General features: G+C 40.6%; 1 protein-coding gene across 1 annotated transcript in view; it reads right to left on the bottom strand.

Annotated features, from left to right (window-relative positions):
- Nucleotides 1-21,474, bottom strand: part of CCDC150 (coiled-coil domain containing 150) — a 94,573-nt gene extending 73,099 nt beyond the window's left edge. The window contains exons 1-5 of the mRNA XM_025404682.1: nt 21,328-21,474; nt 14,299-14,462; nt 2,365-2,585; nt 2,085-2,263; nt 413-481 (exon numbers count right to left, since the gene is read on the bottom strand). Coding sequence (XP_025260467.1) covers nt 413-481; nt 2,085-2,263; nt 2,365-2,585; nt 14,299-14,462; nt 21,328-21,339 — 645 coding nt within the window. The 5' untranslated portion in view covers nt 21,340-21,474. The remainder of the gene's footprint in view (nt 1-412; nt 482-2,084; nt 2,264-2,364; nt 2,586-14,298; nt 14,463-21,327) is intronic.
- Between the last annotated feature and the right edge of the window lie 2,693 nt (nt 21,475-24,167).

Below are 24,167 nucleotides of genomic sequence, written 5' to 3'. Positions count from 1 at the left end.
CCAATCTGCTATCTACTAAAAACAAGCTGAAATGAAAGTTTAAGGTAAAATTAGATGAAAAGACTTATTAATAGTTTTTTATTTTAAATACAACTTTAAAAGGCCTTTGCATGAAAGTGTCCACTTAACTATAGTATATGGGCAGCCACAAGTGGTAACTATTCCTTCCTGGCTCACAAAGCATTTATTTTTTATTTCTAGTTTCATGCCAGTATTGAGGTAAAAGGAAGTCTTAATGTCATGTAAGGGCAGGCACTTTCACTTGAATTCAATGTGGCATATTTTTAAAGTCTTCCTACTACATAGTCACATATTTTCTTCTTCAAAGGTTTCTTTTCATTCTCTCTTTCTGCTGTCTTGATTTCCCCCTGCAATTCCAACACCTCCTCCACCCTCCATCTTTTTGTCTTACCTCTTGAATTTTAAGGTTCATTTTACGTTTTGTGGTCTTCAGTTCCTCTTCAACAATGGCTGCATTCTTCTAAAAGTAGAAGGAGAAAAGATTCTAAATAATCTGAAATGACAGGAAGAAATTGTCTATCGGTATATCAGATCAAATCAGGTTTTTTTCTGGCAACCTATAAATGCTATTTTTAATATGGTTATAAATACTCTTTGTTATAAGTCTGAAGTAATTATTACCATGAGTTATTTAACAGGAAAGCTATTACTTTGATACATGATTTCTATAATTTCCTCTTTTATATCATAAACAGTGATTAATTGCACCCACCTCCTATATAAAATTCAATAATTAGAGGTCAATCTGGTAATTGACAGACATTTTACTTACAGGATATATTCTTAATTTTTTAAAGAATTCTATTTTTTCCAGCTTCAAATATTATTCGTGCTTACAAGCGGAGGATGAAAAACACAGCTTTCCCTACTTATTCTCTTTTTTATTAAGATAAATGGCACCACAATCTCAGATGTAAAACCTCAGAACCATCTTTGCCTTCTTTACTGCCTTCAGTCCTTCCCAGCACCATATTCTAGCATATCTTTTTCTTTTACAGAACATTCCTCTTTCCTTTCAAAATGCCACAACCCTAGATCAGACCTAATTTGGCTCACGCCTCAAATAATGCTATGGATTCCTAATTGGTTTCCCTGCCTCCAATTTCTCTCCCTATATATTGCTAAATTTGTTTTCCTGTTTTCATTATGTCACTTGCATATCAAAAATCTTAATCACTCCCCATAGGATCAACCCCAGCTACTAATTATTCCTGATTTTCAGATGCTCTATAATGTCATTGCTAGCTAATATCCAACTTATTTCCCACAAACAAATCCTCACTCTTGTAAGGCTAGTTTATATATTTCTCCTAGCTGTACCCAGTAGAAAGACCCAGGTTCAAACCTGGGTAACAAGAAGACAACAGGTATGTGTGATCTTGGACAAGTGACTTAGCCCAGGGACCCAGTACTATCATTGCTAAAAAACGGGGACAATAATATCCTATTCACCCAAGATTTTGCAAAGATTAAACAAAATAACACATTGAACATCTATTACATTGCCTAGCCCATGAAGGGAGAACAACACTGTTAGTTTCTTTTCCAAGTAGCCCTTATTCTTTGCTGCCTCTGCGTGTGCTCCTTGAAATGTCCTCACCCCTACACTTTGCTTCTAAAGGTCCTATCCCTTCCCTGAAGCCTGCCTAATCTATTCCAGATAGGGCATCCTCACCCTCTCAAACATGGCTGAACACAAAGCCCTTACTCGGCAATATTCACTTTTTGTCCTATACTATACTGTTCTGTAACACTTTCTATACTTATTTTTTCCTTTTTTAATTTTTCATGCTGTGGCTTGTTCTCCCAACTAGCATATGAGTTCCTGAAGAGCACAGGCTCCATCTCATACCTCTGGACCCACACAATCACTTGTATGGGGTAAGGGTTGTACAGTGCAAATCTAATAGGCCAAGAATCCTCAAATCAACATGCCAAATGTCAAATGCCAAGAATCCTCATATCGACATCACCTATTTTTAAAAGTCAGTGTCATAGGTCTGTTGCCTCCTCCAGCTAACACCTAACAGTGTGTTTACACTTCAGAACTCTTAGACTCAAACCTTTGTTTGCGAGGCAATCTCCAGAGTGGCAGTCAACCTTTGCACCTCATCTTGTGCCTTGTCTTCTTCCTCTTTTACAGCTCTCAGTTGCTGGCGCAAATTCATAACTTCAAGATGCAACAGCTTCAGGTCCTTAGAATGCTCTTCCTGTACTGTATTCAGTCGATCTTTCAGAAAAGCTACCAGAGAGCACAAGAGGGGCATCAAGCAGCAGAAAGAAGGTCAGTAAAGAAAATTAAGCACCTACACAGGACATTTCTGATGATTCTTATCTCTATACCTGTTTTCTGAGGATTCAAATCCTTTTCAGTTTGCAGCCGGAAGATGTTCATCTTCAAGGACTGAATGAGGCTTTCAAGACGACACATTCGATTTACCAGAAACTCACAGTTCTTCCATAAAATATCTGTTTTTCCTGCACAAACTGCTTCATTTTGGATAGGACTAATGACTTTCTGGCTGTCCAGGTCTTCTAAACAGTTTGGAGCCTCCAAATAGCCTCTGGGACAAAGATCCCAAAATAACAATATTAGGCAATGCAATTTCTACTACAGTAATGCCCAAAACTGAGTCAATGTAACATTTCCAATAAGAATAATAATTGGAGCCCACCAACATGGTGGGCTTCTGACTCTCCCTCCACGCAGGGACATGCTAATCAATTCCCTCCGAGAATTGATTAATTGACACAGATCAATTCCCTCTGAGGGAAAGTCAGAAACAAGTTGAGAGACTCTTCTGTATCTGGTAACTTAGAAAATATCCACATTGACTAGGTAGGAAAAGCTGAGGCAGACTCAGGTCCAAACCTCACCCCAGGCACTGTGCCATCCAATTAAGAAGGTATCCCCAACATGTATTCTCTCCCTGAGGACAGAAGGGTTCGGACCTCATATTTAGCACCCTAACTCTAAGATTCCCCACAGTATGGCTCTTAATTCACCTGCCTCTAAGAGCAGAAGTGGTTAGGCATACCCGAGTCTCCCTAGACCACAGAACAAAGAGGTGATTATACATGGGTGTGTAGGCACTTACAGAGGCTTCATCCCCCAGGATCAGGATAGAGAAGGGCCTGCAACTCAAAGCTCCCAGTTTCTGCCTGGAAGGAGTTTGCCAATGTACTCTGTCAACTGCTGCTGTTACCAGTTGAGTTTCATACAAGCCTGCATCAGGGAATTAACTGGGCTGACAAACATAACCTGTGGCAGCCTAAACAGGAGTTTGGCAGCCCCCAAGCCTATTCCCCTGGCTCACTCAGTCAATAACTGCAGTCTACCAATTCCTCCTGGAAAAACTTTTTCCATGCATCAAGCGCCCCAACTTTTATAGCTTCTACTTGAGGGACTGCATTTTAAACCTTGTAGCTCTAGGGACAGAAAGGATTAGGAATACAAGAGTCTCATATGAGAATCTTCCCAAATCACAATACTAAGAGGTGGTTTTAAATAGGAGTACAAGCAGTTCCAGGGACTACACCTCTTGGAAGCAGTGTGGAGAAAGTGCTGAAACACACAGTTCTGTTTTTCACTAAAAAGGATTTCTCTGTACATTCTCCCAGTGAATACTTGATGGTCTGGCTTCTAACTAACTTGCATCAGGGAATTAACGGGGCAGGCAAACAATACACCTCTGGCAGCCTAAATGAGAGCTTGGTACTTGCCAAGACTTCTCCCCTAGCTTGCCCTAGCAATAACTCCAAGTCTATAGAGGCTTCCTAAAAGTCGTTTGTCCACTCATCAAGTGACATAACTTCTACAGTTCTCATACAAGGACTACCTCCTTAGCCACCCAGCTCTGGAAGCTGATTTGGCTGTGTGTTTCCAAGTCTCTCTAGACCACAGAAAACAAAAAGGTAGACATACAACGGGCCCACTCCCAGTGCCCATACCCTCAGAGGATGTAGTCTGAATGACAGTAGTATAGGTATTTGCCATAGAGCTTCTCCCTGGCTTAGAGTAGAGAGAGATAAATGCCTGCCTTAGTGCAGATAGACAATACCTGCTTTAGTGCAGTAAGGGATAAATACCTGCTCTCAGCTTCACCCTGAGGATAGAAGGAACTGGAACATGCACCTAACACCTTAACATTTTCAGCTGCATCTAGAGAGCGTGGCTTCTGTCTTACCGCTCTCATGGTACTAACAAGACTCGGCATATCTTAATCTTCTGGGGCCACCAAAAACAGAGATATCAGGTTGTACAAACACAGAGATTTGAGAGACACATTATAATTTCTGGCTGTACGAATTGATAAGATCTCCTACATTAGGGCCAGTTTGACAAGACTGGGAGAGGTTACTGTCTTACTTAATGTACAGAAACCAACACAGAAAGTTTTTTTAAAAAATGAAGAAATAGGAAAATATGTTCTAAATAAAAGAATAAGACAAATCTCCAGAAACCAATCCTACTGAAATGGAGATATGTGGTTTTTCCAAGAGGCAATTCAAAATAATGGTCATAAAGATGCTCGCCAAGGTCAGGAGAATAATGCAAGAACAAACAGAATTTCAACAAAAGACAGTAAGAAAGTATAAAAAAAGTACCCAACAAATCATATAGCTGAAGAATACAGTAAGAGAACTGAAAAAATTCAATAGAGGGGTTCAATGGCAGACTATATCAAGTGGAAGTGAATAAGTAAACCTGATGACAGGTCACTGATAATCATCCAATGTGAGGAGCAGAAAGAAAAAAAAATGAAAAGGAGTGAAGATAGCTTATGGAATTTATGAGATACCATCAACAGAACAATATGCCCATTATCAAAATTGCAGAAGGAAAAGTGAAAGGAATAGAAAACATATTCGAAGAAATAATAACAAAAAACTTACCGAGCCTGGGGAAGGACATAGAAATCCAGATCCAAGAAACCCAAAGGACAACAAATAAGATAAATTCAGAGTTCCACAGTCCCATACTTAGACACTTATATAGTTTGGATGTTTGTTCCCTCCGAATCTCATGTTGAAATGTGATCCCCATTGCTGGAGGTAGGGCCTAGTGGGAGCTATCTGCATCATGGGGCAGCTCACTCATGAATGGCTTGGCAGTGAGTGAGTTCTCACTTTTTGTTCACAGAAGAGCTGGCTATCTAAAGGAGCCTGGCATCTCATCCTCTTTCTCTCACTTCCTCTCTCACCATGTGACTCGCCTGCTCCCCCCTGGCCTTCCACCATGATTGTAAGCTTCCTGAGGCCCTCATCAGAAGGTAAACAGATGCTGGTGCCATGCTTTTTAGCCTGCAGAACTATAAGCCAAATATATGTCTTTTCTTTATAAATTACCCAGCCTTAAGTATTCCTTTATAAGCAACACAAAATAGATTAACACAGAAAGTTGGAAACAAATAGTGAGGCATTGCTATAAAGGTACTTGAAAATGTAAAAGCAGCTTTGGAACTGGGTAATGGGCAGATTGGAAGAGTTTGGAGGGCTCAGAAGAAAACAGGAAAACGAGGGAAAGCAGAACTTCTCAGAGACTTAAGTGGTTGTGATGAAAATGCCAATAGAAATATAGACAGAGGACACGCTGCTGAGGTCTCAGATGATAGAAATATAGACAGAGGACAGGCTGATGAGGTCTCAGATGAAAATGAGGAAGTTACTGGAAAATAGGGTAAAGGTCACCCATGTGACACCCTGGCAAAGAACTTGGCTGCAGTGCGTCCATGCCCTTAGGGATCTGTGGAAGTCTGAATTTAAGAGTGATGTCCTAGGGTATCAAGCAGAAGAAATCTGTAAGCAGTAAAACGCTCCAGAAGTGACATGGCTACTTTTAACAGTCTACAATTAGATATAGGAGCAAAGAAATGACTTAAGGTTGAAAGTTATATTGAAAATTGAAGCACAATATAAAAATTTGGAAAATTTACAGCCTAGCCATGTGGTAGAGAACAAAAGAACATTTTCAGGAAAGGAATTCAAGTGGCCTGTGGAGCAACCATTTGCTAGAGAGATTAGCATGACTAAAAGGAAGCCAGATGCTAATAGCCAACACAGTGGGAAAAAGGCTCTGAAGGCATTTCAGAAATCTTTGAAGCAGCCCCTCTCATCAGAGGCCCAGAGGCCTAGGATGAAAGAATGGTTTTGGGGACTGGGTGTCACTGCCCTGTACCACCTCAGGAGTGCTCCCCACATCCTGGCTCTTCCAGCTCTCACCAGGACTCAAAGGGCCCCAAATACAGCTCAGGCCACTGCTTCAGAGGACATAGGCCATAAGCCTTTGTAGTTTCCATGTGGTGCTAAGCTTGCAGGCCTGCGGAATGCAAGAATGAAGGAGGTCTGGCAGCTTCCACCGGGATTTCAGAGGATGTATGAGAAAGTGTGGGTGCCCATGCAGAAGCTCCCTGCAAAGGCTCTGCTCCTGCAACAGGCTTCTATTAGGGCAGCACTGAAGGGAAATATGGGACTGGAGTCCCCACAAATGGCCCACCTGAGGGCACTGCTCAGGGGAGCTGTGGGAATGAACCCACCCTCCAGACCCTAGAAGGGCAGAGCCACTGGCAGCTTTCACCCTGAGCCTGTAAAAGCCACAGGCACTCAACTCCAACCCTTGAGAGCAGCCACAGGGGCTGCAACCTGCAAAGCCAGAGGGGCAGAGCTGCTCAAGGCTTTGCTAGCCCATCTGGCATACCAGTATGCCCAGGATATGGGACACAGTCAAAGATTGTTTTGGAGCTTTAAACTGTGGGACCCACTGCTCCTTTCTTTTAGCCAATTTCTTCCTTTCGGAATGGGAACGTTTACCCCATGTTTGTACCACATTATATCTTGGAAGTAAATAACTTTCATTTTGTCTTACAGGTTCTTAGGTGGAAAGAACTTGCCTTGAGTCTCAGATGAGACTTTGGAATTTAGATTTGGAACTTTTGAATTAATGCTGGAATAAGTTAAGCCTTTAGGGTACTATCGAGAAGGGATGATTATATTTTGCAGTGTGAGAAGAACATGAGAGTTGGGGGCCAAGGGTGGAATGACATAGTTTGGATGTCTGTCCCCTCCAAATCTCATGTTGAAATGTGATCTCCATTGTTGGAGGTAGGGCCTAGTGGGAGCTGTTAGGTCATGGGGGCAGATCCCTCATGAATGGCTTGGTGCCCTTCCCATGGTAATGAGTGACTTCTCACTCTGTTAGTTCACACTGGTTGTTTAAAGGGGCCTGGCACCTCCTCCTCTCTCTCCCTCCCTCTCTCACCATGTGACTCACCTACTCCGCCTTTGCCTTCCACCATGATTGTAAGCTTCCTGAGGCCTCAACAGAAGTTGAGTAGTTGCTGGCACCATGTTTTTACAGCCTGCAGAACTATGAACCAAATACATCTCTTTTCTTTATAAATTACCCAGTCTCAAGTATTCCTTTATAGCAATGCAGAATGGACCAGCGCAGACACATTATCATCAGACTGTCAAAAGTTAAAGACAAAGATTTTTAAAAGCATCAAGGGAAAAGTAGCTTGTTACATACACAAGAACCCATATTAGACTATCAATGAAGTTTTCAACAGAAACCTAGTAGGCAAGAAGAAAGTGGAATATATAGTCAAAATCCCGAAAGAAAAATAAAACTGTCAGCCAATAATACTATACTCAGCAATGCTATCTTTCAAAAACAAAGGAGCAATAAAGACTTTCTCAGACAAACAAAAGGTGAAGGAGTTTATTGCCACTACCTTACAAGAAAAGCTAAAGAAAGTTCTTCAAGCTGAAGGAAAAACAAAGCATAAAAACCACTAGTAAAAGCACTGTCAAATTCGAATCACTCTAATGCTGTAATAGCAGGTTATTGATCAATTATATCTCTCGTATACAGGTTAAAAGACAAAACTAATAAAAACTATAGCTACAATAATTTGCTAAGAGATACGCATTATAAACACATGTAATTTGTGACATTAAGAACATAAATAGTGGGAGCAGGGAGAGTGAAAGTGTGGAGTTCGGGCATGCAGTAAAAATTAAATTGTTATCACTTTAAAATAGCCTATTGTGTTTTTTTGCAATCCTCAGAATAACCACACAGCAAAACAAGAACACACTGGAAAACCTAGAAGAAATGGATAAATTCCTAGAAACATGTAACCTACCAAGACTGAATAATGAAGAAACTGAAAATCTGAACAGGCCAATAAAGAGTAAGAAGATTGAATCAGTAATAAAAAGTTTCCTCCTATCAAATAAAAACCCAGTACCAGACGGCATCACTGTGAATTTCTACCAAACATTTAATGCAGAATACCAATTCTTTTCAAGCTGTCAAAAAATTGAAGAGGAGGGAATACATCAAATTCATTTTACAAGGTCAGCATTACCCTGAAATTAAAGGCAGACAAAGACACTAAAAGAAAAGAAAACTACAGGTAAATATTCCTGAACACAGATGCAAAAAAAACATCAGTGGCTGGTACAGTGGTTCATGCCTGTAATCCCAGCACTGTGGGAGGCCGAGGTGGGCAGATCACGAGACCAGGAGTTTGAGACAAGCCTAACCAACATGGGGAAACCCCGTATTTATTGAAAATACAAAAATTAGCCAGGCGTGGTGGCACGTGCCTGTAATCCCAGATCCTCAGGAGGCTGAGGCAGGAGAATTGCTTGAACCTGGGAGGCAGAGGTTGCAGTGAGCCAAGACTGCACCACTGCACTCCAACCTGGGGGACACAGCAAGACTTAGTCTCAAAAACAAACAAAACAAAAAACAAACAAAAAAAAACACTACCAAACCATATTCCACAGTACAGTAAAAGGATCATTCACCACGATGAAGTGAGATTCATCCCTGAGATGCAACAACAGTTCAACATGTGCAAATCAATAAATGTGATCTGCTGTATTAATAGAATGAAGGATAAAAATTATATAATCATCTCAATAGATGCAGAGAAAGCATTTAACAAAATTCAATAGTTTCATAATAAAAACTCTCAACATCAAAGGTATAGAAGGAATGTACCTCAACATAATAAAGGCCATATATGATAAGCCTACAGCTAACATCATGCTCAATGGTGAGAAGTTGAAAGCTTCTGATCAGGACTGAGATAAGGATGACCATTCTTACCACTTCTATTCAAGGTACTGTTTTAAGTCCTAGCCAAAGCAATTAGAAAAGAAAAAGAAATAAAAGAAATCCAAACAGGAAAGGAAGAAGTGAAATTGTCTCTTTTTGTTGAAGACATACAAAATCTTATGTACAGAAAACCCTCCAGACTCTACCAAAAAACAATTACAATAAATGAATTCAGTAAAGTTGCAGGATACAAAATCAACATACAAAAAATCAGTAGCATTTCTATCCACTAACAATGAACTATCTGAAAAAGAAATTAAGAAAATAATCCCATTTACAAGAGCATCAAAAAAAAAATACTGAGGAATAAGTTTAACAAAGGAGGTGAAAGATCCGTACAATGAAAACTCTAAAAGGCTGATGAAAGAAATTGAGGATGACACAAATACAGTAATGAGTTATGTAATGACAAGGATACATTCTGAGATATGTGATGTTAGGTGATTTTGTCATTGTACAAACATCATAGAGTATATTTACACAAACATAGATGCTATAGCCCACTCCATACCTAGGCTATATCTCCTGGGCAATAAACCGGTATAGCATGTTACTGTACTGAATACTGTAGGCAAATGTAAAACAATGGTAAGTATTTGTATATCTAAACATTTCTACATAACAACACATATCTCAACGAAATATGATAGGCAGCCCAGAAATAAACCTATGCATTTATGGTCAATTCATTTTCAACAGAGGTGCCAAGAATACACAATGGGGAAAGGACAGTCTCTTCAATCAAGTACTAGGAAAACTGGCTATCCATATATAGAAGAATGAAATTGGGCCCTTATTTCACCCCATATACTAGAATCAACTTAGAATGGATTAAAGACAAATGTAAAACATAAGACCTGAAACTAAAACTACTAGAAGAAAACATAAGGGAAAACCTCTTTGACATTGGTCTCAGCAATGATTTCTTGGATATGACTCCCAAAGCACAGGCAACAAAAGCAAAAATAGACAAATAGGAATGCATCAAACTAAAAGGCTTCTGCGCAGCAATGGAAACAATCAACAGAATGAAGAGACAACTCACAGATTGGGAGAAGATATTTGCAAATCATACATCTGATAAAGGACTAATATTCAAAATATACAAGAAACTCAAACTACTCAATAATAAGAAAACAACCTTATTTTTTAAACATGGGCAAAAAACCAAAATAGACATTCCTCAAATGAAGACATACAAATGGCCAACAGATACATTAAAAAAAATACTCAGCATCACAAATCATCAGGGAAATACAAATTAAAACCACGATGAGAAAACCTCACACCTGTTAGAATGGCTATTATAAAAAAGATGAAAGCTAACAAGTTGGCAAGGGTACTGAGAAAAGGGAATCCCCTGTACGCAGTTGATGGGAATGTAAATTAGTATAGCCATTTTGGAGAAGAGTATGGAGGCTCCCCAAAACACTAAAAACAGAACTGATATAGGATCCAGCAATCCCACTTCTGGGTACACATCCTAAGGAATTGAAATCAGTATGTTAAAGGGATATATGCACTCCTGTGTTCACTGTAGCACTATTCACAATAGCCAAGATATAGAAACAACCTAAATGCCCATCAATTGGGAAATAAGCCAGGCATGGAAAAACAAATATGCATGATTTGACTTATATGTAAATCTTAAAAAGTCAAACTCACAGACGTAGAATGTAGAACAGTAGTTAACAAAGGCTGGGTAAAGGTGAGGAGGTAGACAGGGAAAGAAGAGATTGTTCATCAGAGTACAAAGCTCCAGTTTAAGAGGAGGTATAAGTTCTAGCGATCCACTGCAAAGTACATTGACTATAATTAATAATAATGTATTGCATATTTCAAAATTCTTAAAAGAGTAATTTTAAATCTTTTTGCCACAAGGAAATAAGTATGTGAGGTAATGGATATGTTAATTAGCCTGATTCAATAATTCTACAATGTATGCATGCATCAGAGCATTACATTTTACCCCATAAATATATACAATTATTTGTCAATTAAAAATAAAATATAAAAAAAGAAAAAAAGAATAGACTCTTTAGTTAACAAGCATTTATTAACCATTCCAATTTTAAATATATTCTTGTTATTAGGTAAAGATGAGGCGAATGTGGGATAAATGAGGACCACTGACTTTTTAATTGTTGTTTATTTTAATATGGATTTTTCATAAACCTTTTCTTGTTATGTAGAAACAAGTGATACATAAAACATGTTAAATATTTAAGGTGTGATAATTAGGTACATAATTAAGTATGTCAAATTGTCCCTGTTTGCAGATGACATGACTGTATATTTAGAAAACACCATCGTCTCAGCCCAAAATCTCCTTAAGCTGATAAGCAACTTCAGCAAAGACTCAGGATACAAAATCAATGTGCAAACATCACAAGCATTCTTATATACCAATAGCAGACAAACAGAGAGCCAAATCATTAATGAACTCCCATTCACAAGAGCTTCAAAGAGAATAAAATATCTAGGAATCAAACTTACAAGGGAGGTGAAGAACCCCTTCAAGGAGAACTACAAACCACTGTTCAGTGAAATAAAAGAGGACACAAACAAATGGAAGAACATACCATACTCATGGATAGGAAGAATCAATATCATGAAAATGGCCATACTGCCCAAGGTAATTTATAGATTCAATACCATCCCCATTAAGCTACCAATGACTTTCTTCACAGAATTGGAAAAAACTGCTTTAAAGTTCATATGGAACCAAAAAAGACCCCGCATTGCCAAGACAATCCTAAGCCAAAAGAACAAAGCTGGAGGCATCATGCTACCTGACTTCAAACTATACTACAAGGCTACAGTAACCAAAACAGCATGGTACTGGTACCAAAACAGAGATATAGACCAATGGAACAGAACAGAGCCCTCAGAAATAATACCACACATCTACAGCCATCTGATCTTTGACAAACCTGACAAAAATAAGAAATGGGGAAAGGATTGCCTATTAATAAATGGTGCTGGGAAAATTAGCTAGCCATAAGTAGAGAGCTGAAACTAGATCCTTTCCTTACTCCTTATATGAAAATTAATTCAAGATGGATTAGAGAGTTAAATGTTGACCTAAAACCATAAGAACCCTAGAAGACAAACTAGGTAATACCATTCAGGACACAGGCATGGGCAAGGACTTCATGTCTAAAACACCAAAAGCAATGGCAACAAAAGCCAAAATTGACAAATGTGATCTAATTAAACTAAACAGCTTCTGCACAGCAAAAGAAACTACCATCAGAGTGAACAGGCAACCTACAGAATGGGAGAAAATTTTTGCAATCTACTTATCTAACAAAGGGCTAATATCCAGAACCTACAAAGAACTCAAACAAATTTACAGAAAAAAAACAACCCCATCAAAAAGTGGGAAAGGATATGAACAGACACTTCTCAAAAGAAGACATCTATATAGTCAACAGACTCATGAAAAAATGCTCATCATCACTCGCCATCAGAGAAATGCAAATCAAAACTACAATGAGATACCATCTCACACCAGTTAGAATGGCAATCATTAAAAAGTTAGGAAACAACAGGTGCTGGAGAGGATGTGGAGAAATAGGAACACTTTTATGCTGTTGGTGGGACTGTAAACTAGTTCAACTATTGTGGAAAACAGTGTGGCAATTCCTCAAGGATCTAGAACTAGAAATACCATTTGACCCAGTCATCCCATTACTGGGTATATACCCAAAGGATTATAAGTCATGCTGCTATAAAGACACATGCACACATGTGTTTATTGTGGCACTATTCACAATAGCAAAGACTTGGAATCAACCCAAATGTAAATCAGTGACAGACTGGATTAAGAAAATGTGGCACATATACACCATGGAATACTATGCAGCCATAAAAAAGGATGAGTTCGTGTCCTTTGTAGGGACATGGATGCAGCTGGAAACCATCATTCTCAGCAAACTATCACAAGAACAGAAAACCAAACACCGCATGTTCTCAGTCATAGGTGGAAATTGAACAATGAGATCACTTGGACACAGGAAGGGGATCATCACACACCAGGGCCTATTGTGGGGGTGGTGAGGGATAGCATTAGGAGATATACCTAATGTAAATGACGAGTTAATGGGTGCAGCACACCAACATGGCACATGTACACATATGTAACAAACCTGCATGTTGTGCACATGTACCCTAGAACTTAAAGTATAATAAAAAATAAAAATATGTTAAATATTTAAGGTGTGATAATTAGATACATAATACATGCACATAAAATATGTATGCATATATGTATATTTTATATGCATAAAAATGTTAATTCTATTATAGTGAACTAATTATTAAAGTCTGCATGGAGGCAATATATTCATGTCTTTAGAAAATTTTTAAATTCATAATAAATATTCCTATTGTGTTACCAACACACTCAACATTTGAACCAAATTTAATCTTTAACTGCTAAAGGGTTATTTATTCCATGGGTTCTATACCTACTATATTGTGAATAAAGGGTTATTTATTCCATGGGTGCAATACCCACTATACTAATTTGATACCTTTCATGAGAGACACTCAGGAAATATATATGTAATTTTTAAAAAATCACACCAGTAAATTCTAAATTGGCTGCTTAAGCCCACAGATTCTGCAGGCCATTGATAATCCAACTTTTAATTACTTCTTTAGAGGCACTAGGGGAAAAAACAATTTTTTTGAGTATCTCATTCTAAATCATAAAATTTTTAAAGACTTCAAAAACCTCTTTTAATTTACGATAAATATGGGAGAAGAAAATGACCAAATTAATGGCATGAAGCAACATTCTAGCTTTTAAACTTAATATGTCTCTTTTTATTTTAAAATAACCAATCTTTTTTTATTACATGAAAAATTACATTTGTTTTTAATCAAGCGAACAGAATACCGAAGTTTGTATACCTAATTAACACATTTTCAGTATCTGTTTAGGAAAGAAGTGATAGTAGCTCTAGCTCTACCACAGAATGACAACTCTTCATTTTGTAAATGTTTTCTAAGTAATGCTCAAATGAAAATTATTTCTCAGTTCTTTTGCAAATATCCATCTCATCTGCCAAACTACTGTGACTTAATAAGCAGTGAAGCAAAATTCTTTAACCTACAGAGATCTAGTTCATTTTTGTTACCTTTTTTCACCAAAATCCAACATTATTAGGTCATCCCTCAGTGAACTGGTCTGTTCCTCAACTATTCTCATCCTTTGCTGAAGTACTGTGAATGTTTCAGAAGCTGTAGCGTTGATGTGGGTTGGAGAAAGGACCGGTTTGGACACTGTAGTTTCCATATGTACCTAAGAATACAGTCACAATCTTAGCGTGGTAGGTCCTGTTATTGATCAAAAATAGTCACTGCCATTCCTGTGCCAGGATTAGGCATCACTGTCCTGTTGAACTCAGGAATGGTCATGTGTTCTGCTTTGGTCAATTAAATGTAGGTGGAAGTTATGAGCCAGCTTGTTCTTCACCATCTCTCTCTTTTCCCTCCCCCATGAGATGAGCAACATCCCAGGCAGGACTTTCTCCACGCACTAGGGTCCCAAGGTGACGATGACATCAAACAGACCCACAACCCATTCATGATATACAGTGTGCATGTCATGACATACAATAAACCTATGTTGTTGCAAGCCATTAAGATTGTTGAGTAGTTTATTTCATCATAATTTAGTCTATTCTATTTGCCACTTTTAGTCACACACGAGGACCTATGACTTGCTGAGGGAATGGCTTTTATTATTAGCCATTTTCATCGTAACATTATTACCATTCAACCTTCTTGAAAAACATTCTATACTTGGACCTCTGTACAGTTGTCATAAAATAAATGATTTACCAACTATGTATCCTACATTGAAGCAGCCTTTTTAAAAATAACATGCAACCTTAACTTCAAGCAAAAGCAAAGACCTTTCTACAGCTATTGACATCAAATTTCCACAGGCTCCTCCCCCAAAACCCAATGAAAATAAGAATAGTGAGAATACTCTTTCAAGATATTAGTGACAGAAGCAGAATTAGCTTATATGTGGTCCCAACGTGTAAATGAATCATGTTCAATGACAAAGTAATTGATGAAAACTTTAAAAACATTTTCCTGCAACTCCATCCTGTACAGACATTTCTCTACTAATCATGCTGTAAACCTCAGCCATTTCTAGCGATCGTGTTCGTATGGGAATGTGTTCACAAGGGTCCAACTTGGAATATCAGGAATATACCTTGTTACCACTTCCTACATAATCAGGTATCTCCCTGACCCTCACCTTCCTGGAAGTGAAAGGGGGTCCACCTCATGTTCAAGTTGCTGAAGGTGGTCCCAGGACCCAGGGCAAGAATTCATGAAGTGGGAGGACTGGTGGGAGCAAGAATCATAGTGGGGCTGAGCTTGCTATGCCTGCTGAGGATGTTTCTTCATCCTGAAATAGCTCTCCAATTCACTTTCTATCTCTTCCCACAGGTCCCAGAAAATGGCCTTTCTACTTTTTTCTTTTTTGAGGCGGAGTCTTGCTCTGTCACCTAAGCTGGACTGAAATGGAGCAATCTCGGCTCACTGCAACCTCCACCTCCTGAGTTCAAGCAGTCCTCCCACTTCAGCCTCCCAGGTAGCTGAGATTACAGGTGTGTGCCACCAGGCCCAGCTAATTTTTTTTTTTTTTTGTATTTTTAGTAGAGACGGGGCTTCACCATGTTGGCCATGCTGGTCTCAAACTCCTGACCTCAAGTGATCCGCCAGCCTCAGTCTCCCAAAGTGCTGGCATTACAGGCATGAGCCATCACACCCAGCCTGTTTTTCTTTTTACTCTTATTATGGTGTTTCTGACCAGAATTTTTCTTTCATGCCCTACTGTGAAACAATGCATTTTTTGACACAAGCTTTTTGCATTCTTTAGATCTGCTGTTAAGTCAGCTTAACGACATGGGGTGAAAGAAGCTCCCTTCTATTAACTTTCTTTCTTTTTTTTCAGTTCATTCCTGAAGGAAAGACAAAGACATGCAGATATTGATGCAGTCTCTGGACATACAAAGATTCAAAGTAGGATTCATCTACATTTCTGGGAAAAAAAAAAAACAGATGTGGAGACTCCTGGTAATGTTACCACATGAGCCAGTATAGTATTCCTCAAGTAGTAAAAGGAAGAGCCTCTGAGTAAGCCCGTAGGGCTGGATCAGCTGCCATAAACCAGGGCTGGAATTGGGGGAGCCACCAACAGCACTGGATGGGGAAAAAATGGAGGGGTAACAATGGAGAAACACCTCCATTCTATTTTCTGTCACCTGCTGTCCAGCTACTGACCTAGAGATAAATCAGGCCAAAGGTGGGGAGAAAAAGTAGGGAAAGGTTGGCTAATGGGGTGTGTGCAGACACAGCTCCTTTGTCCTCTCTCCAAAAGAAGCAGAAAAGCTCATGACCCCAGCCTCGCCTCAGCGGCCACACTCATGTGAATATTCTGGCCAAAGAGACTTTGGGCAGAAGTTTGCAAAAGGGCTCCTAGGCAGACTTTTGTTTTTCTAAATAAAAAGGAGAGAAAAGATGGCACCTGTCTTTTCCTACCCCCTTACAATTCCCAGAGCGTTCTATCAGTCAGGCATGCAGCACCTCACTCTCAAATACAAACAAAGAGCCAAGGATCACCAGGGTCTGATAAACACAAGGAAAAGACAGAGCACCTCAGACTAACATGACATTTGGGCAAAACCAGTAATCTTCAAACTCTGCTAATGTGAGATTAAAAACTTTTGTTTTTTTGTTTTAGTCACTTTCTTCTACATACGGTAGGCCCAGGCATTAGCTGGTGGAAAAACAAGTAGAAGGAAGAAGTAAAAATGACAAGCAGTGCCAGAGCGGGGGAGGGAGAACGATTTCTGTGGCAATTTATTAGGCCCAGGTAGCGGTTATAATATAGTCTTGGCCGGGTGCGGTGGCTCACGCCTGTAATCCCAGCACTTTGGGAGGCCGAGGCGGGTGGATCACAAGGTCAGGAGATCGAGACCACGGTGAAACCCCGTCTCTACTAAAAATACAAAAAATGAGCCAAGCGGGGTGGCAGGCGCCTGTAGTCCCAGCTACTCGGGAGGCTGGGGCAGGAGAATGGCGTGAACCCAGGAGGCGGAGCTTGCAGTGAGCCAGGATCGCGCCACTGCAATCCAGCCTGGGCGACAGAGCGAGACTCAGTCTCAAAAAAAAATAATATATATATATAGAGAGAGAGACAGTCTTGTCTATGTTCATTTATATCAGAAGCCAAGCACATAATACTAATATGCATATTGCAAAAGTCTATCTTTGGAAAAAAATATATAGGAAATGGAGAAGCTCCCCCACACAGTTTGAATAGGATGCAGATTCCCAACTAAAATTTTTTCATGTAATTGTTCAAATGTCTAGTTTTGTTGATATTTCCCTAAGGAACCTATGATCTGTATTAAATGCTTACATTCACTCTCCAGGACATGTGTACATTCAGCCATGAAAAGAAAATGGCAAATCATTTAAGTTGCTTCATTTGTTTTAAAAAAAAAAGGTCCAACATGTCGTGGTAGGAATTTGGTTTGCATCCACACCCAGTGCCACCCGACCCTGCTCTACACTGAAGCTTCTCAGGCTTCCATAGAGAAAATATACTTTCAAAAAGGAGGAACCAACTTGCCCCAGTCTCTGAGGGGCAGGAGGTTTATAGAAAATTCACCCTAAGAAGGGGGAGATTGAAGTGACTGGGACACTGATTGATGGTAGGCAGGGGACAAAGCTTTTGAGTGAAATACATGGTGTTGTCCTTAAAATAACCTCTTAGTCAATCGCTGAGAATCCTGTTCAGGTCATCAAAGTTGCTGATGCAAAAATTAAGCCAATCTAGCCTTTGGGGATTTACTAAAAACAGATCTCATGGCCAGGCACAGTGGCTCATGCCTGTAGTCCCAGCATTTTTGAAAGGCCTATGTGGGAGGATCACTTGAGGCTGGGAGTTCCAGACCAGCCTGGCCCACATGGCAAGACCCTATTCTCTACCAAAAATGTTTAAAAATGAGCTGGGCATGGTGGCCTGTGCCTGTAGCCCTAGCTACTCGGGAGGCTGAGGCACAAGGATCACTTGAGCCCAGGAGGTAGAGGCTGCAGTGAGCTATGATTGTGCCACTGCACCCCAGCCTGGGTGACAAAGCAAGACCCTGTCTCTAAAAAAATAAAAATAAAAGCAAGTCTCAGGGTTAGCTGAAAACCTTCCCTCCCAACCACCACCTCCACTTCCCACCATGGGAAAACAAAAACAAAACCAAACAATGCCAAGGTCAGGAGAGTCCTTGGAAGCAAGGAAGGGGGCAGTGATGGCTGAGTAGCAAGAAGACAGTCTTAAAGCCACCAGGCAGAGTCCCCAAGTATCTGGGAGGCTGTTAAAGTATGAGATGAGAACTTTCAATCCAGTAAATTAATCTACCAAGTTGGGGCTTAAAGTTAGAGAAAGATTCTCATTTTCACTGCAGTTGCTCATACCCTTGTTTGTCCTCCCTATCTGGTAGGCCCAAAGCAGAGATAGCAGAAATGCCACCCACACCCATACACACATAAATACACACACACTCTCCATTGGCCACTTGGCAGATCCTCATAAGTCATAGTTCTATGGCTCATAGTCTAAGAAGAACAGTCTTACATGAAAAGAATCTACCTCTACTGGCTGACATTCTAGCAAAGAGAAAACGGCTTTAACATATCTGTGCTTTGTTGTGTTTGAAAAGGAGCAAATATTGATTGCTGCCTTGAACCTAAGTCCTAATGCTTGATAGTAACAGCAATAAAAATACTGAGATGTAAACTTTTAATTTTAAAAAAGTTCATTCATAACTAATTTCTATGCATATATCATTATCAAACTAATAGAATTCTGTCTTAATGTTTAGGGAGAAAATTTCCAAAGAGCTTCTAGGCAGGTAACCTTATGGAAAGCATGGCAAGAAAAAGACCCATGTCACAAGTAACATACTAGTAAAAGCCAGATGACTTTGAAAAGAGAACACTTGCTTCTGTGGACACAGGCTCCATTCCTACACCTGGCAATAGGTGCACACTGGCAAAAGCATATACAAGTATATGCCATTGGTTCCAAAATAACAGTCCAGGGAGTCAATGTTGTTTATCACAACCACTGGAAAATAATATGGTAACACTATCTTCATTCACTCACATCTAACAAACATTTCCTGAACATTTACCAAGAGCTAGACACTGTTATAGGCAATGGCGCGGGACGTGGGCGGGGTAGAGCAGTCCCGACAAAACCCCCTGCCTTCGCGGAGCTTATATTCCGGTTGAAGAAGACAGAAAGTAAAATACACAGTCTGTTTATTGGTGATAAGTGCAAAGGAGGAAAATGAAATAGGAAAGAACGTGGGATGGAGACTGCAGGGCAGGTTTTCATTTTAAGCAGTGTGGTCAAAGAAAGCCTCATAACATTTGAGCAAAGACCTGCTATATAGATATCAGAGGGCAGAAAGGCCCAGAAGACGGAAACAGCAAGTGCAAAGGCCTGAAGTTAGAAAGTCTGATGAGTTCACACACAATAATGACGTGGGTTTGGCTGGAGAGGAAGGAGTAACACAGAGAACATTGACAGATGAAGTGAGACGGTAATAATAAAACCAGAATACGGCCGGGAGCGGTGGCTCACGCCTATAATCTGAGCACTTTGGGAGGCCGAGGCGGGCGGATCACGAGGTCAAGAGATGGAGACCATCCTGGCTAACACGGTGAAACCTTGTCTCTACTAAAAATACAAAAAAAAAAAAAAGAAAAAGAAAAAATAGCCAGGCGTGATGGCATGCGCCTGTAGCTACTCCCAGCTACTCAGGAGGCTGAAGCAGAAGAATGGTGTGAACCCAGGAGGGGGAGTTTGCAGCCAGCTGAGATCGCGCCACTGCACTCCAGCCTGGGCGACTGAGCGAGACTGTCTCAAAGAAAAAATAAATAAATAAATAAATCAGAATACACAGGGCCTTGAAGGCCAATGTAAAAGTCTGGCTTTTGCTGTCAGTGATTCCCAGAGCCACTGGGGGTCTATAGCTGAGGAATGCTATCTAATTTTCCTTTTAACTGGATCACTTTGACTCCCTCCCACTCGAAATGGTGGAAGAACAAGAGCAGAAGTAGAGATGCTGCTGGTCAGAACCAAGGTGACAGCAGTGGTATTCTTACTGTAAGAGAGGTTAGTAGCTAGATATACTTGAAAGACAGCTTTTGCTGATGCATTAGATATGAGATATGAGGGAAAGGAAAAAGCCAAGATTACTCCAAGGTTTTTGGCCTGGATGGTGCTATCACTGAGACTACGGAAACTTATTAAGGAAGAATCCGTTTTGTGGAAAAGATAGTAGTTTTTAAAATGTCAAATTTAAAACATGAAAGATACATTATTGAATTTGTGGATCTAAAGTTTGGGGATGAGGTGTGGACTGGAGATTAGTTTCTGAAGAGCTCAAGAAAACCATAAGGCGGGGTACCAGAGAACAGAAAGGATTAAAGGACCTAGTCCTGTGCACGCCAAGATTAACAAATTAGAAGCACGTGTGTGCGGGCATTTAGGGCAGACTTATAGAACTTCCCTAAAGTGGGGTCAAAATAGACACTTTTCTATCTTTAGAGCCCAGTACAGTGCCTGGGAAATTATGGGTGGTAAATAAACAGGAGAATACTTCGACAGGAACTTAACGAATGTCTATTCCGTTCTAGCAAAAGCGCCAGGTACTGCAGAAGCCGTAAAGAACAAGTGCAAATTCCTGACACCTATATTCTGGTAAGCAAGCCAGGGAGGATTAACTGGGGGTAAAAATCAAACATTAACGCCGAAATGGCCTTCCCAGGAACCTATTAACCTCCAACTTAACACATAAATAAAGGTGGTATTGGGCTTATCTGGAGGCTTCGGCGACTATCTCCCATCCCTCAGCTGGAGCCAGGCCAATGCAAACTTCACTCCTAAATGGCTTTCATCAGCAGCCAACGCCGAAGCGCCTTAAATCAGGGCCCTGAGGTCCAGGGAGTGAGACTGGACTCCGTTAGGACAGGGAGAGGGCGCCAGGGAGTGGTGACTGTCCTTATCTGAGCCGACGCCTCTCCCCAACGAGCCTCCGACCACAGCTCACCCGCCCAGGGCCCGGCAGCCTCACCCTACAGTCCATCTGTCCGCCTGAGGCTCCGTACTGCTACAGGCTGGCGCGTTTCCTTGAAACTAACACAGCGTTTTAAACCAACCCGCTCCCCGGCGCAGTAGCTCCGGTACGCAGGCGCACCCGTGGCAGGGCATGTCGGGAACTGTAGTTTTCCCGGCCCAGGAGGGCCCTCCGCCCTGGGCGGGACCCAGGCCGGCATCCGGCGGCGCTCAGGGAATGCGTAGCGTCGTGAACCGAATGACGACAGGCTCCATTGTGCTCTCGAGCGGGGCACGCCGGGATATGTAGTTTCTGGCCGCTGCCCTCCGGGAGGTCCTGTGCTAGCTACTTCACAGTGACTTGTCTCTGCCTGGTGAACTCACGGTGTTCTGCTAATCTTGGTAAATACATACCCTACAACAGAGTAACGAGCATAAAAATTAGTTAAAAATTCAGAGCTTAAGCATTCTTCTTGTTAAAGGAAAAATCATGTCCCTCTTCGTCCTCGCCCATGATGGCCGCATGGAGAGTAAAACACAGAAATGTGCTTTCTGGTCTTTCGTCTCTTCAGCATAAATTATTTCTTGCCCTGTCGACAAGTTAATAGGTATTTGTAAATTTGAGTGTTAAGTAGCTATGAAACGAAAAAGAGCATTGAACTGTCCCTAGTTTTTTTGGTGGTTTGCTTTTTTGAGATAGAGTCTTCCTCTGTGGCCCAGGGTGGATTACAGTGGTGCGATTTCTGCTCACTGCAGCCTCGACCTCCCGAGCTCAAGCGATCCTCCAATCTCAGCCTCCCCCATAGCTGGGACCACAGGCGCGGGCCACCACATCTGGCTAATTTTTGTATTTTTTCATGGAAGCGGGGTTATCACCATATTGCTCAGGCTGGTCTGAAACTCCTGGGCTCAAGCCATCCGCCCACCTCGGCCTCCCAAAGTCCTGGGATTACAGGTGTGCATCACCACGCCAGCGTTTCTGAGTTGTTTTGCTTTAAGAATATGTATTCTCACTTAAGGGAAAGACTTCTATAGTGCAAAGACAATGCAGCTTTGCGTTTTGGTAGCTGGAAGAACACCTGTTATCCCTGCCAGGGCAATTAAAATGCATTTCTCGGCCAAGAATCACTTCAGCCCTCTCATATAAGCAATCAGATCCGAGATGAGACCTCATTTACTTAGCCTGACACTTGATCTTGCTATTCTAATTCTTTTCATAGCCAAGCCTCAACGTGAGATGGAGAGACTGCCCATCAAACCACAGCCATATTCATCAAGCTTTGAGCCGATCCGGTGAAGGAGAAATGAGCACTGCATACATTATTCAGGGAAAGGGACCAAATAAAGCTTTTAATAGGAAATGAAAATGTGTTTTTAAAGCGTCAGTGCAAAGAGCCAATTATTTTTATTATGTATGTTTTATCTTACAATAACCTCTGGTTTATCAGTGGAATTAAGAAATGGGTGATACGTGTATCCATGTGTTTCTGTGTAATGAGAGTTTCCACCTTCTCCTCAAATCTGCATATTAAGAAGCAGTCAGGGAACCAAACTGATTAAATTCGTGTTTTTCATTTGTTTTCCCCTATTCACCATCTGGCAAACTGTATAAGAACTTAAGCAATTACAAAGTTAGAGAAAAGGACCCGAAGTCTTCAATAAACTTGAAACCAGGGAGTATAGTCTTCCAACTTTGTCCTTTTTCAAATTTGTTTTGGCTGTTCCTTTAACTTTCTAGTTCCTTTACCTTTCTCCCAAATGTTTTGAATCAACTTGTTGATACCTACAAAAATTCTGCTAGGATTTTGATTGAAATAGTGCTGAACATACCGATTTTCTTGCTGATTTCTCTCTTGATTTTCAGTTGATAAATAGTTCTCAGACATTACCCCGTTTATCAAAGCAGATCATTTCATTCATGGAAATCCTAGATATTTCGTGAGGACCACATTCTCTTTCACTACAATAGCCTCCTAACTGGTTTTCCTATTACTCCTTCCAAAGTATCCTTCATATGGCTACCAGATCTTTTACAAAAGTAAATCTCATTATCTCAGGCCTTTGTTTAAAAGCATTTAATGGTTCCCCCATTGAATTAAAAGTTTTCCGTTGAGCAGGATGAAGATCAAACTGGTAATAGCTTCAGCTGAACCCTCCAGGCTCCTCTGCACCTAGTGTCCCAGTGGAACTCTGAATTCAAGCCTGCTAGCATAGAATGTCTTTGTGCTTGCAGGTTATGCTCACTGTGCTGGGAATGGCCTTCCTCTTGTCAGTCTCACTAGCTCAACAGAAACAGCCTCTTCTGTGAAGCCATTCTATTCTCTCCCAAAGCACTTCATAATTGTCAATGTATCTTATTTCCCCTTATTTGAGCTGTAAGCTACTTAAGGACAGGAAGTTTTGTTGTTTATTTTCAACACCAAGTACAATGCCCGGCACACATTAGGGGTTTGGAAAGTTTTTGTTAGGTGAGTGAATGAATACATTTTGAACGGCTCTACTAATAGAGGCTGTGTTTCACTCTCTACTTGGAAGCCAGGAAAAGGCCTCCAAATAGAATGTATGCTGCTGATGATTTGACATTGGAGTTACACGAATGGCAGTAAAGTTACCTGCAACTGCTTCACCTTGGAGTTGGAAATGTATTCTGTGGACAAATAAATGCAAACAAAACACCCAAAGTTTTCATATCTTGTTGGTACAATAAAGAAATAAGAATGGCAAATTCACTAACTGGTTCCTCGCCTTGTGTGGGCAATTCAGATATTTTGGTAAAGTACTGGCTCTGGGTATAGAGATTAGGATTGAAAGAGTCTTTGACTTTTTAATGAACTGGTGAATCAGTCCAAGGCTGAGAAG

The sequence above is a fragment of the Theropithecus gelada genome, chromosome 12, assembly GCF_003255815.1.
Source record: "Theropithecus gelada isolate Dixy chromosome 12, Tgel_1.0, whole genome shotgun sequence".
Lineage (NCBI taxonomy): Eukaryota > Metazoa > Chordata > Mammalia > Primates > Cercopithecidae > Theropithecus > Theropithecus gelada.
This window is presented reverse-complemented; position numbering and strand designations above follow the sequence as displayed.